This window comes from Zonotrichia albicollis, chromosome 5 (genome assembly GCF_047830755.1).
Source record: "Zonotrichia albicollis isolate bZonAlb1 chromosome 5, bZonAlb1.hap1, whole genome shotgun sequence".
In the NCBI taxonomy this organism is placed as follows: domain Eukaryota; kingdom Metazoa; phylum Chordata; class Aves; order Passeriformes; family Passerellidae; genus Zonotrichia; species Zonotrichia albicollis.
Genome location: NC_133823.1, coordinates 37,504,873 through 37,518,355, shown reverse-complemented (window position 1 = coordinate 37,518,355; position 13,483 = coordinate 37,504,873). Strand labels below are relative to the sequence as shown.

Below are 13,483 nucleotides of genomic sequence, written 5' to 3'. Positions count from 1 at the left end.
GCAGAGCCCCCTTCCTTGCCCTGCTGCCCACGCTGCTTTGGATGCAGCCCAGGACATGTTTGGCTTTCTGGGCTGCCAGTGCTCATTGCCAGGTCATGTCCAGCCTCTCCTCCACTGAGCTGTCTTTAAATGCAATGTAACTCCATAAGCCATTTCATGAACAGGCTATACAGTTGCTTAAGTTGGACATCAGCCTGAGCAGTATGGTTGTGATCCATTGAAGAATTTACCTGACCATTCTCATCCCAAATGTTCTCATGCTCAGTTGCAGTTTTCTAATGAACACATGGGGTTGTTTTTTTCCAAAACAACTGTCAGGATGTGATTGAGACCAACAACCAAGCTTCTGAATGAAAGAAAAACCAACCCAGAGATGCAAGAACTAACGTTTGGTTTATTGGTGCCACTTGTGAGAGCAGAAAAGTACAATTAATTCTAAGCCTCTTCTGTCAGATTGCTGATGTTGGCAACATTTCCATGCATTTTTAAGAGGTAATCAAAATTTAAGTACTATTTTGTAGAGGAGTGATTACTGATTTTATTTTAACATAAGAATTATCACAAGTTGCCATTATCATAACTGATGTATTTGGGATACTTCCATACAGTCTGCACATTGTCCTTGTGGAAGAACTTAGATTTGTCCCCAAGTATATAAATTATAAAATAAGCTGTAAGTTTCAGTTACCTCAGCAGATAAATAGGTGGGCATACATATTTTATAGTAAGATAATCATAGATTTAAAAGCATAGTTTTCTTTTTCACTGAGACGAGATTAATTTTAACAAATGAAGAATCTCTGGGGTGTGAGATTTGCCAAATAATGAATATTTTCTGCCAACAAAATGCTTTTTAGAAAGGGCATCAACCTTTATGCCTTTGCTGTGCTTCAATCCTAGCCAGTAATTAAGTATCATGAAAAAAAGCCCCAAAGCTCACAGGCTGAGATAAGAACAGTTGATTAATTGAAAAATAATGAAATATACTACTAATAATAGTAATAATAAAAATAATTGTAATGCAAAGAGAAAGAGTAATAAACCCCAAGAAGGACAAGAGGTGCACAGTCCAGTTGCTCACCACCTGCTGACCAATGCCCAGCCTGTCCCTGACCAGCCATCGGTGGCCATTGACCAACCTTCCCCAAATTTATGTCCTGAGCATGACATTCCATGGTGTGGGATATCCCTCTGGCCAGTTCAGGCCAGCTGTCCTGGCCATGCTCCCTCACAGCTCCTTGTGCACTTCCTCACTGGCAGAGCCTGGGACACTGAAAAGTCCTTGACTTGGGCTGAGCACTGCTTGGCAACAACCAAACATCAGTGTGTGATCAGCATCATTCTCACACTGAATCCAAAACACAGCACTGCACCAGCTACCAGGAAACAAATTAACTCCATCCCAGCTGAAACCGGGACAGCTCAAAGTATCAGTCAAGAACAGAAATCCAAGTGAATAAAAAAATAAATTGTTTTTAACTAGTTCTTCATTTTAATCAGTGTTAGATGCTGGAAATCACTTTCTGCCTGGACTGAAACCCCCCATCTCTTCTCTGAATTCAAAGGGAGTTGTGTTCTGACATGAACTTCTCAGCACAGATGTGTAAAGTTATAGCTTTAACTCTGATCTCTGTTGTAATCATTGCTCATCCAGTGTATTTATGTGTATTTTAAGAAAAACATGACCTGCAGATTCTTTCATTTTTTTGGTGGTTGCCTTTAGCAGTAATTGCTGGTCTCTGGAGTATGCATTACCCACCAGAGGGAGCTGAAGCCAAGAGCAGTCTGATGTTCATAGAATCATACAATCATTTAGGTTGGAAAAGACCTGCAAGATCACGGAGTCCAACCATTAACCCAAGTCCATCATTAAGGCATGTCCCTAAGTGCCAGAGCTACTTGTCTTTTAAATAACTCCAGGGATGGTGACTCAACCTCTTCCCTGGGAAGCCTGTTCCAATTCTTGGCAATCTTTTTGGTGGAGAAGTTTTTCCTAAAATCCAATCTGCCATCTTCTGGAGCAACTTTGAATGCCCAGGAGGTTGCCAAGTGAAAGTCATCTCTTACACTTCACAGAGCTTTGGATTTGGGCATTTGTCCTCAAGCTAGATTGGGAGCAGATGGTGACCAGGTAGGAAATGATTTTGCCTCTCTATGCTATTACCTCTTTTGGGAACTCTCATTTCAGTGTCAAAGCAGGCAAAGCAAAACCTTCTGATATACATGTCATCATTCTTTGGTTTTTATGTACGCTGTTCTTCATGTAAAGTCAACAGAATTGTACAAAATATGAATAACTGGGAATAAACTACTCATCCCTAAGAAAATTAGGCCAGGTTGAAGCAAGTGTGAATAGGTTCTCTGAGTCTTTAAAATCTCCCAGAATTCTTGACTACAAACAGTGTGCCAGTACTGACACAGGCAATGAAACAGGAACTCCTTGGAGTGTTTATTTGGTAAACAATTGGTCCAGGTGTAAGGGGATTTATTGTTCTAGTTCTAGTTTGTTAAATCATAAGATTAATTTGTATTTCATTAAAAAAAATCTTCCTTTGACTGAGTATGGGAGGAATGCTGGTCCTTGTGGACAAATGAGTTTATTTCTACATATTTCCTTCTGCACTTGGAATAAGTCATCCTCAGAGAAATAAGTAGATGTTGAGACATAGAGATTAATAGCTGAGAGATCAAGAATATCTTCTTATACCATTTCTGAGTTGTAGCTGACCACATAAACAAAAACAGTATTTAGAAAAAGGTGGAGTTGACCTTTATACTACAAAAGGCAGGAAAGCTCACATAGGTAATTATGGCTGAGCAATTATGTACAAAGCTGGTCTCTACTGCCTCTCTGCTACTTGCTCAAGTCATTTGTAATTTTCAGTTTGGCATGGCATCCTCTAACTTCTGCAAAATGGTCAGTCTTTTGGTCATGAGAGTTTTGACTGACAGGAGACAGAAACTTCCCTAGGTAGTAGTTAAATTTGCTTTCTATGCCACCAATTATGGCTTAACAACTTCCTAGACTTCCTATGGCATTTTTTAGAGTTTCAAAATTTTGTCTTGCAAAAATGGTCAAAGTCTCATCAAGTAAGCTCAGTTTCAGCTCAGGTTTCTGTTCCTTGACAGCATTTTGTCATGTCCTTCAAAGGAAGGTACAACACAGTTTATTTCAAATTGCTGTCTGATGGACTGATGGACTTCCTCAGTTAGAGGTTGCCTCATATACTGGAGCATGAGGTTTTAATACCTTTTTTTTTAAATGTCTAACTCATGAAGGGCTCATTATCCTTTTCAGCATTTCAGAGAGGAGGACTTGTTACTGTATTTATTTTGCTTATGAATTTAGTTAATAATAGGATAACTTGTCAGGAATTTTAATAGGTATTTTCCAACATTTCAATGGGAATGAATCTGTCAAATGTAGAAAATAAAAAGAGTAAGGTAAAAACTTTAAAAATATTAGCAGGAGATTCTATCATTTCAAAACTAAAACAAACCTTAAATTATGCAGTTTACAATTGTGTCTCTCAGCAGTAGCTATTGGATAAATTACACACACTTTGTATTTTCTTAATTAAAGAAAATAGAATGTGAGAAAATTCCACAACTCTTTTTGAAGATGAGACATGTTATAATTTCTTTCAGAAGTTAACTAGCTTTAAAATGACCCTTCACTTTGCTTTTTTAGGGGTTTTCTTATTACTTTTTATTCTTCTCCTTCTATTTCTGACATCTTTTTACTTCTCTCTCTGCACTTCATTCCTGCTGTCATTTCAATCTCTGTTTCAATTCTCTTTCTTGTTTGGATTTATTTTTCTCTGTTTTTCTCTTGCTTTGTGTGTGGGTTATACTTTCACATTCTCCATTTTCTTAGTTGACTTCCCCTTAGAATTTTATTGGTTCATACTTCGTTCTGAGGTCAGAAAAGGGAAAGGAATACATGCCAGCTACAAACTCAGGAAATATACTCAGCTCTGTTTTTTTTTTTTTATTATTATTTTAAGGTTTTGATCTGATGGACTCATGCCAGTTGCTGCATGAAATACTCATTTCTTCAGCAGATACTACTATACACAAGAATTTCTCCATACTTATGTCTGGAAATTCAGTGAAAGATTATATTCTATGTGTTTATAGGCTGGTAGAAAGTATTTTTCACCATTGGGAATTCAGGATTAAAAAGCTCTTCTTCATAACTAAACTGAATATCAGCCTTCCATCATTATCTTTTTGAGAAGTCAGGTCTGTTAATAATTTCTTTATATTTACTTCATTGGTGTATAATTGATATTTTGTCATTATAGAAACCAAATCCAAATTTATAAGGGATTCCAAGGATAAATTTTGTAGGTTTGAGTTCTCTTGTGTCTTAAGCAACCTTCTATATCTTCCACTAACAAACTGCTACTCAAGTGCTTCTTCCAAACATAATTTGAAAGCCATTCTTTCCTGGTTTGATACACCAGTCTGGCATGCAGCTTTCTGTTTGTTGAGATTGTCAAACTGAATTTTCTGAGAACTAGATTTGTGCTAATGCAGTGCAGGACTGCTCCCTCAGTTGGTGTCATATTCCCAGTGTCAGATCAGGGTTCATTATAAATCTTTGCTATGTAAATATTGTAGTCATGTAAAAAGTGATGGGTTTCTAAAGGGTGGCCACTTCTATAGCATATAATGCTAGGAAAGGATGGTCATAATTACTTATGCAGCATGTTTGACAAGACTTGAATTATGAGGTGTAGGACAAGTGTCTGCCACTCACATTAATTTGGTTTTTAAAATGCCACTGGCAATACTCTGTATGAAAGACAGAAATAACTTGCAAGGTAAATCCAGGAGTTAATTGCTAGGAGTTAAGACAAAGTGTTAGAAAGAAAATGGATGAAAAAGGAAGGAAGCAATAGACTATACATGCAAGAGATTGTAAAGGGAATCATCCAAACTGTCTGCTGGTGTTCTTATTCAGTCCTGGTTTTTATCTTTGGAACATCTCAAGTATATAGAACTAGATTTACAGATGGTGATGACAGTGAGAGGATAGCAAATCATGAGGAACACTGCATCGAGATTCAATGCAGGCAGAAACAGGAGATGGGGCAAAAGAGTTTGAAAATAGAAAAATCAAATCACATTAACAATCCTAGCTACCGTACATGACAACTTTAGAGCATTAAAATGTGCAGTTAACTAGAGTATTTAGCAAGGTGATAATTTTTATTCCTGAACTGTCACTGCCAGAGCAGTCCTCCCCTTCCCAGTCATGTCATAGTTGGTATGAAAAGTCCAAATCTGGCTGCATCAGAGCATGTGGGGGTTATTCTGCACCTTGCTCATCTGGCTGATTCTGACAGTATAGACCTGGCATTGTCACATACCTCCGGCACTGGGTTGAGCATACACATCTGGAAACAGTTCATTCTTCCTTGTACATGCGCTTAAGTCTCCAGGTTTTATTTAGTAGTGTGATACATTAGTGCTACAGGTTTTTTCTGTTTTAATTAACTCTTCTTTTGTACAGAAATAGAAAAGCAGCCAGGATATTCAGTAGTAGCAAAGGAGATGTGGTGCTTGAATTGATATGTTGGGATTCTGTGGCCGTTGTTCAGGGAGAAGCTGTAACTAATGACTAATTCCCTGTGATCTTTAGCTAATAAATGTTTAGAGACTTTATTCTTGCTTCTTCAGAAAAGGAAGTTGTGTGCAATTTAAAAAAATATTTTGGCAGTGGCCCATGAGGTCTTCGAGGGCATCTTTTGTAAATTTTTCTGGAGTTTTTGAAAATCACACTGGAAGCCTTTCAACAACTTTAGGTGTCTAATTCTTCCTAAAAGTCTGGGCTTTTACCCACAGTTTTTTCATCCAGCTATGTTTTTCTGAAGGCAGGAGGTTTCAGCTCTTTACATCTCTATTCAACTTCCAGATTCTGGTAGCTGCATCCTCTCATGCCCAGCAGTTGCTCCAAGAGCAAATCCTGTGTTACTCCATTACTTTCAGAAGGGTCAGCAGGGCTGCCTTCACTTTTCCCTGACATAATTTTGACCCTAAAATATTCTTGATAGAGCATGTTTTCTTTCCATATAATCTTAGAGAGTTCAAAACAATTGCTGTTATGAAGTGCCTCCCTCCTGCTATGAACAGCTCTGCTGTTCCTTTCAGAGCAGCAAGTAGAACCTTTCAGTGTTGGCACCTTTGTCTACTCTCACACTGTTCAGGGTCGCTGCAATGACTTTATTTGCACCTGCTTCATTAATTGTCTGGGCTGTCATCTCATGGCATTAATCCATGCTGCAGACACTGCTGAGATAATACTCTTGAATGTAAAGACCACAGGCACATGGCCCAGTTACTTTCAGTTCACCCTGGAGGTGAGTGGTTTCATTTCAGTTGCTATTTCTTAAAAAAGGAGAATTGTTTCTTTGGGTTTGATTAATTTCTGAAAGGATCATGCAAATGGAAATTTCAAACTATTGCTACTGTTGTTCCATATTCTATTTCAATAATCTCTTCTACTTTATGTATGTTCATGTTTCACATGAACATCTGTAACAAAGTTGCAATGAAAACCAGCATGCCATTTGGTTAATGAAATTAATACCAAGTGACCTGAATGTTCTGGAATTAATCAGGTGGCAAAGGAGATGGGCTTAAGTTGTGAATAAGTGTATTCATGCTTGTGAGAGTACAAGAGATATGAACCAAATTTAATGTGGATTTTTGGTGGAATTTTAAGATAAAAAATTTCAAACGTTACAAATGCTCCTTATCAATGAAATGTATTCTAATCCTAAAAATCTCCATATTCTGGAAACCAAGGTATGATTTTCAGTGCTGACTTCACTGGATTCTGATATCAAAGATCAATAATTGAATATACATTTTAGATCTTATCAATAATAAGAAATTAATACATGTATTTGATGGCATTAAAATCATAAACCATGGCATGTTATAAAAAATGTCCTGTGCAGCTTGGCTCATAAGAAGATACCTGGAAACATTCCTTCTGAACACAGCTGTTGTGGTAAGACAATTGAAGAGAGAAAGTTTTGCTGATTTTGACTTTCTCTATAAGCTAGATTACATCAGGCTTCACACATAGTGATCACCTAGAAAGTGAAATGTTCACCACTGCAAACATTGGTGTACCTGGCTTTTGTGTACTTACCAAAAAGGTGGGCAGCAAAATTCAAGTAGACTGTTCAGAAAACTCCCAAGTTAGTCCCAGTAGAACAACCACAGACACATGTTAAATGCAGAATATTCTATTGCTGTGCTACAAATGCTTTCTTTTTCAGTTTAACCTCAAATATGTGGGTGTTTCTCTTGAACTTCTTTGTTTAGCTTTTTGTGATGGAGAGACTACATTTAAAGGGAACTTGGCTGCAAAGATCAATAACCAGCAAAAAACAAAAATGGAATCTGAGAAATTGTGACTATACTAAATTTTCCAGGCAAGTTCAAAATAAACAGATATTTGATGTTTAAACATTGCTTTCCCTTCAGATGAGGAGAGGTAGCTGACAAGACAACATGAAAAGCATGATGTTGCCCTTGAAAACATGACTGAAACCTTTAAAGGTTGGGTTTGCAAAAAAGGACACACAAAAGGTACTACTTTCTGCAATTTGTGCCTGAATTGCCTTGCCTGTTTTCACACAGCAAATTTCTGGATTCAGAACTTACATAGATTAACACAATGCTGAGCATTGCTGAAATCATCTCCTTTGAAAGCAAGTTGAACACAAAGCATTAGCCAAGGACTTATCCTTGGAGCACTTTGATGTGGAGACTTTTCTGGGCCATGTCTCAGCCAAATTACAGCAAAAACCAGGATTTTTTTTTTCTTAATTAGGGAAGCTCAGAACTCCAACAGTGAACTCCTGATTCCCACTGATTTCAGTGAGGCCAGGATTTCAGCTCTGAGTTGCAACTGGATACATTTACATCTGTGCTGGGGAATTGGAAATCACTGTCATAGAATTGTTCAGAGGATTCATAAACCAAGCCATGTCAAACTTTAAAACACAATGGTGACAACTCTGGGGGCAGAACAATTACTTGTCATAAATTATGAATTTTTGGGGTTTTTTTGCCTCGGAGATATATACAGGAATCTCATTGCCTCAGTGGTTACAGTGTTAAACACAGGGAAATCAAAATGCCATGCTGTTCAAATGGAAAAGGTAGAAAGCTTTGAAATTGTGCTGATGAGGGATACAAAACTCATTGTCTTTACAAACAAGGGATTTGCCTCTCTTCCAGATTCTCTAACACTTGTTTTTCAGGTACTAAACACAAATTTACTCAGAAAGTAAGTTTAGGGGGATGTGCCTGCTTATGGATTTTTTTTTCTTTACATTTCTATGAGACTTAACTTCATATAATTAATTGCACAAAGTAAGCAAGGCATTTTTAAAATACATTTTTCCTAGACTCTGTTAACTTATGACCTTTTGAAAAAGCATGTGAAGAAACAATCAGGCCATTACATCGTTCCTTGCCAAAGTAAAGAGTACTGGATTCTTGAGGGAGGACTACTGCTTGGCCTCTCTGAGAATAGGTAGGAGTTTGTCTCTGGCACTGACTGCAGCAGCCACAAAGTTTTATATATAGAACAAACCATATGTTCACTCTCCATACAACTAACTGCTAAATACTTTCAATTAGAATGATTGTTCCGTCAACCGTCTTCATTTTGTTTTCTTGAGTCGCAATAGTTATTAGCATAAAGGGATAAAAAATTCATCAGATACTTATGGGAGTCTCTAAACAAAGTTCAGATCTGAAAATAAGCAATTCTTTAAGGTGTATTGTGAAACTGAATAGAAACTTTAAGTCTGGTTAAGGTTAGCTTTACTTCTTAGTTACAAAGCTACTGTGGGATCTGAAATGGGAGCTAAGGCCCCTTTTTCCAGAAATAGAGGGAGACAAAAGGAGTCGCTTCCTGGAGATAAAACCCTTTAATAGTAATAAAGACCTCATTGGAGCAGAAAGATGCAACTCATTCTTCCCTGTGCCTGTTGGACTGAGTTGGTTTTCCCTAGTGTTTGTGAAGTCTGTGAGAAATGTTTGGATAAGATCTTTTGGTGCTGTTCCCAGAACACGGTTCATGTGGTATCAAAGAATCCTGATGTTTTGCCAGGGATCTTTTTGTCACTGGGAATTTAGAGGCTGGGCTTGCAAAGAGTTGGCTGAGCTGCAATACAAAGAGAACTCCTGAGCAACCTATTCTGGCAGGCCATCTTCAGTCAAAGTCTCCAGGGAGCTGTACCAGCAGGCTCCACCCAACAGGACAATGAGCAAAAGTGACAATTTTAACTTCTGTAACACTGCAGAGCTGAAATTGAAACATCAGTTGTCCAGGCCGTGGGTTTACACTGGAATATGAATTACTGGAATAACTAAATGAGGTCATTGTAATCTTTCTTAAAGCCAGACTCTCCTTGTCTTGAAGCAGGGAGATCAAAGAGATGAAGCCCAGACTGATGGGCAATTATTATATTCCTTCAACTGCAAGAATTAGTGACTCAAGCTGCCTGAGAAGTGGGAAGGAGGGATTTTGACTGACCTCACTTAAATACTATTTCAGTAGCATTAGACATGTTTCTTTAGACATCAGTTTAAACTGGTAGTTCCCAATCTTTTTTTCCATCTGTCATCCATGTTTTCTTCACTGACAAGGCAGTCCTGGATTAATGAGCAGTAAACATTTGGACCATTTTCCTCACTACTTCCATTCACCTCTTTAAGTCTGGAGTTACAGACAGCATGTTTTGGCTTCATCTCCCACTGCTGTGCACAGTACTTAAGGTGCAGCGTGCCACCATGTATTTACAATACACAAAAGATGAGAAGGAAGCAGATTTTCCAGAAGCCTTACATTTGCAGTGATGACATATTAGGTAAATTGGCATCCTTCCTCTTCATGAAGATGAAGATGGATAACAATATCCTAATGGATCGAGTTGATACAGTTTCTCTCAGCTCACAAAATATTGTTCTGCTTACTGATGAATATGTTATGTTACAACTCTTAGAACTCAGAGAAGCTGTTTTGTCCAACTATGGTCTTCCATTTTTAATTATTATGCCACTTATTTCTGTATTAATTTCACTCCATAGTTATTATTATGATCTGGTCAGGAAGGTCTAAAATAGGTATGTGTTCTGGAGTCATAACCATAATTAAGACTACTTTTTAATTGCTGATGATTAAATTTCAAATCCGGAAATTTTGTTTTTCTTACTAAAGTTCAAGTTAAAATTGTAATAAGAATATTACAGTTTCATTTTTTGTAAGCAGAACTTTTTTTCCCACAACTTTGTGAAGAATATTAATAATCTTTGCTACTTACTGTCACCTGGCTGTATCACTGGTGGGCTGTGCTTGGCTTTACTGTGAGCATTTTATCTGAGCTGCTGAAGGTATTCTCAACCCTGTGTTCATTTGACATGATTCACTTTGATTTTTCTCAGCCATCACTGCATTTGGTCAGCAAACAGGTCAGCTGAAGAAGTTATTACAAGTGCATATAGGTACATATACAAAAAATTTATATGTCCATGTGAAAGGACTTATGCCTAGAGGTTTATTTGGTGTTAAAGTTCATTGACCGCCACCAATGCCACTTAACTAATTATGTAAGTAAATATGCTAAGACTGAGAAAAGGGTACATATTTTTAGTTAGAAATGAGATGGAAAAATGCAGACAAATCTGTAGAAATGTTATTGAGCTTGTGACTGACTTAGCACATGATCTGCCTCTCCTTAGGTCAGTGGGTTCATACACCACATGCACTGTGTCTCTAAGTTCAGTGTGCAAGCCTTGTGCCAACTCTGCCTGCTTGAAAACAGCCTATCTATCCTCTTTCTAACATTACTCTCTTGACTTACAATAGCCCCCATCTGGTGCCTTCCTGATACACTGAAGAAGAGAAAATCATACCATGTATCATACCATGAAACAGAAAAACTGGAATGCAAAGTATTACTTTTTCTAAGTTTAGATACACATTTCATGTTGAAAAGTGACTGCTATATTTATAAAAATTGTTTGGATAATGAATAGTTTCATGAAACTACTCAGAAATTATTAGCACAGTAAGGATTACATACTATCTTATCTGAATAAGTTGCTAAAAATTCATACTTTTGTTTTACCAGTTCCCTCCACCAAAAATTAACACTTACCAAAGCAAATACTGTGAAATGTTATTCCAAGGTTTCTTGAATAGCTTGAAACCAAAGCAAAATATCCAGGATTGCTGCTTAAGATACCTGAACATCAGATTTTCTATGACTGCAGAGAATATAATTATTTTGTTAATAATTTATTAATTAGGTGCAACACGTAGGAAGTGGAGCTGAAAATCCTTGTTAGGAGGTCATTTATTTCAATGGTACTGAAATTTATTATTACTGGGCCTATCTTTCTACTGCAATGGGATAGGGCCTTCATCTGTATGAGCCCTATATACATATATTCCTATTTCCAGTCCACCCAGTAGGTGTTACTTCTGTACAATAGCTAGAATCTTGGCCCTGGGTAGGTAGTTGTGTTCTGCAGCCACTGCCTGGATTGCCAGGTATCGATAGAAACTTCCTCTCCCTGACCCAAGTTTTGATGCCCCAGGGAAATTACACCATTCCTCATGTGCCTCTAAATGCTCCTCAGTAGTGGATCTGAATTTCATTAGAAAGGGAAGGGTCAGCCCACATGGAATTTCTGCTGCTGGGGTAGCAGCATAACCCTCACCACAGTTCAGATCTTCTGCCAAGGGAATGCAGAGAACATGGAACAAGCGTCCCCCAGCTGGCCACTGGCAATCCTCAAAATGTGCCCCAAGGTAGAAAGAATCTGATGGCTCTGCTCCCTTCCTGTCCTGCTGCCTGAGAGGAAGCACAACATTCTTCAAATGACTTTCGGAGAGAACTTCAAAGGGAAAAGGTCGGAAGAAAGAGAAATACCAAATTAAATTCTTCTGGAGCTTTACCTGGGCCTCCAAGGATATGTCACTGTCTTAGCACAGCTCAGGAACTCCTGATCCAATCCATTTCCCCTGCCAGCAGGATCAGTTACAATTAAACTGATGTCAACATAATTGTCTAGCCTGCCTTGTAGCATCTTTGTCACTGGAGATCTTTACTTTCCAAATATATTCCAGTCCTTCACTGTCACTATGGTTGGACAGCACATTTTTTTGTTTTGATTTCTCCCTAGTGTCATATTTAAACTTCCAGTGCTCCATCCAAGGGACATTAATTACTGTCCTTTTCACTTAGACAGATTGTCCTTTTCCTCTTGAAAGCAAACTTTCACATTACTGAGGATTCCTGACCTCAGTCCTCTCATTTCTAGGCTCTGTTCTATCATTAGAAGTCATTGTCTTCTATATCTTTTCTCTATCTTGCTTCTTTGAACTCCCTCCACCTTTAAGTGTGGTTTCTGAAATAGCATACAATTACTCAACATCTGAAAACAGAATTCTTATTTATTAGTCTCACAAGATTTGATGGGATATTGCAGCTTTCTTTTTGCTGTGGCACAAAATTAGCAATGTGTTGATCTTAATCTCTTCACATCCTGGGAGTTTTTATCATTAATTATTGTACTATATTAAATAATCATTGAAGTGGTATTCCTTAACACTAGTATCAAATTAATATTAGCTATGTTTATCTGACAGACATTTAAAATTACTATTTTTTCTTAATTTTAAGTTAAAAAATTACTGAAGAATGAGCCAGATTTGTCATTTGCTTGACAATGACATGTGACACCAGAACTGGGTTTGGAGTCGTGATGGAAAATAGGTAAACTCCTGAATATGTTCCTCTTTTTTTCTTACATGAATGGTATACTCCAGAACTATCAAATTCTTCTACCCTGTGACTTGGTCAAGAAGGAAAAATGAGGAAGCTGGCAAATGCTGATAAGGTAACTTCATGAAATGCAAAGAATAAGTTAATAAATTTTGTGCTTCTGCTGCTAAGTCAAGGAGTGTAAATGTTTGTAAAAATTACTTCAACTTATCTTCTTAAACAAAATTACTCCCATGTCATTTTCATCCACTCATTTGCCTCCTTTCACTGTGGTAAAACCACGGTCAGTCATTTTGCCAGGTTTTTGCTACTTTAAGTAATGAGACAAATATATTAATTTCTGCTTATATGTTCTCATCCTCTAAACTGGAAATGAGCAGGAATGTTGGGCTCTCACTGATAAGAAGTTGCATGATTTATTTAAAATTAGGCTTTGTTTTGTGCATCTTTAGTAAGCATGGGACTCTGGTTTTAGGTATGACTATTTGTGAATGACTCCCTTCTTTTCCCAGCTGAAGTACATGATGATCATTCCACTCTGTACTCCATCCATTTCCCTCCCCTCTCCATTAAAAACAAATGAGAAGAAACCAACCAAAATCCACACACAAACCCCTGTACCAACAAAAAAAAAAAAAAAAAAACCACCAAAAAAG

General features: G+C 37.6%; 1 protein-coding gene across 1 annotated transcript in view; it reads left to right on the top strand.

The window, feature by feature from the left end:
• RWDD4 (RWD domain containing 4) overlaps positions 1–12,934 on the top strand; it is a 29,391-nt gene extending 16,457 nt beyond the window's left edge. Inside the window, exon 7 of the mRNA XM_074541367.1 lies at positions 12,872–12,934. Coding sequence (XP_074397468.1) covers positions 12,872–12,919 — 48 coding nt within the window. The 3' untranslated portion in view covers positions 12,920–12,934. The remainder of the gene's footprint in view (positions 1–12,871) is intronic.
• Positions 12,935–13,483: the final 549 nt, after the last annotated feature.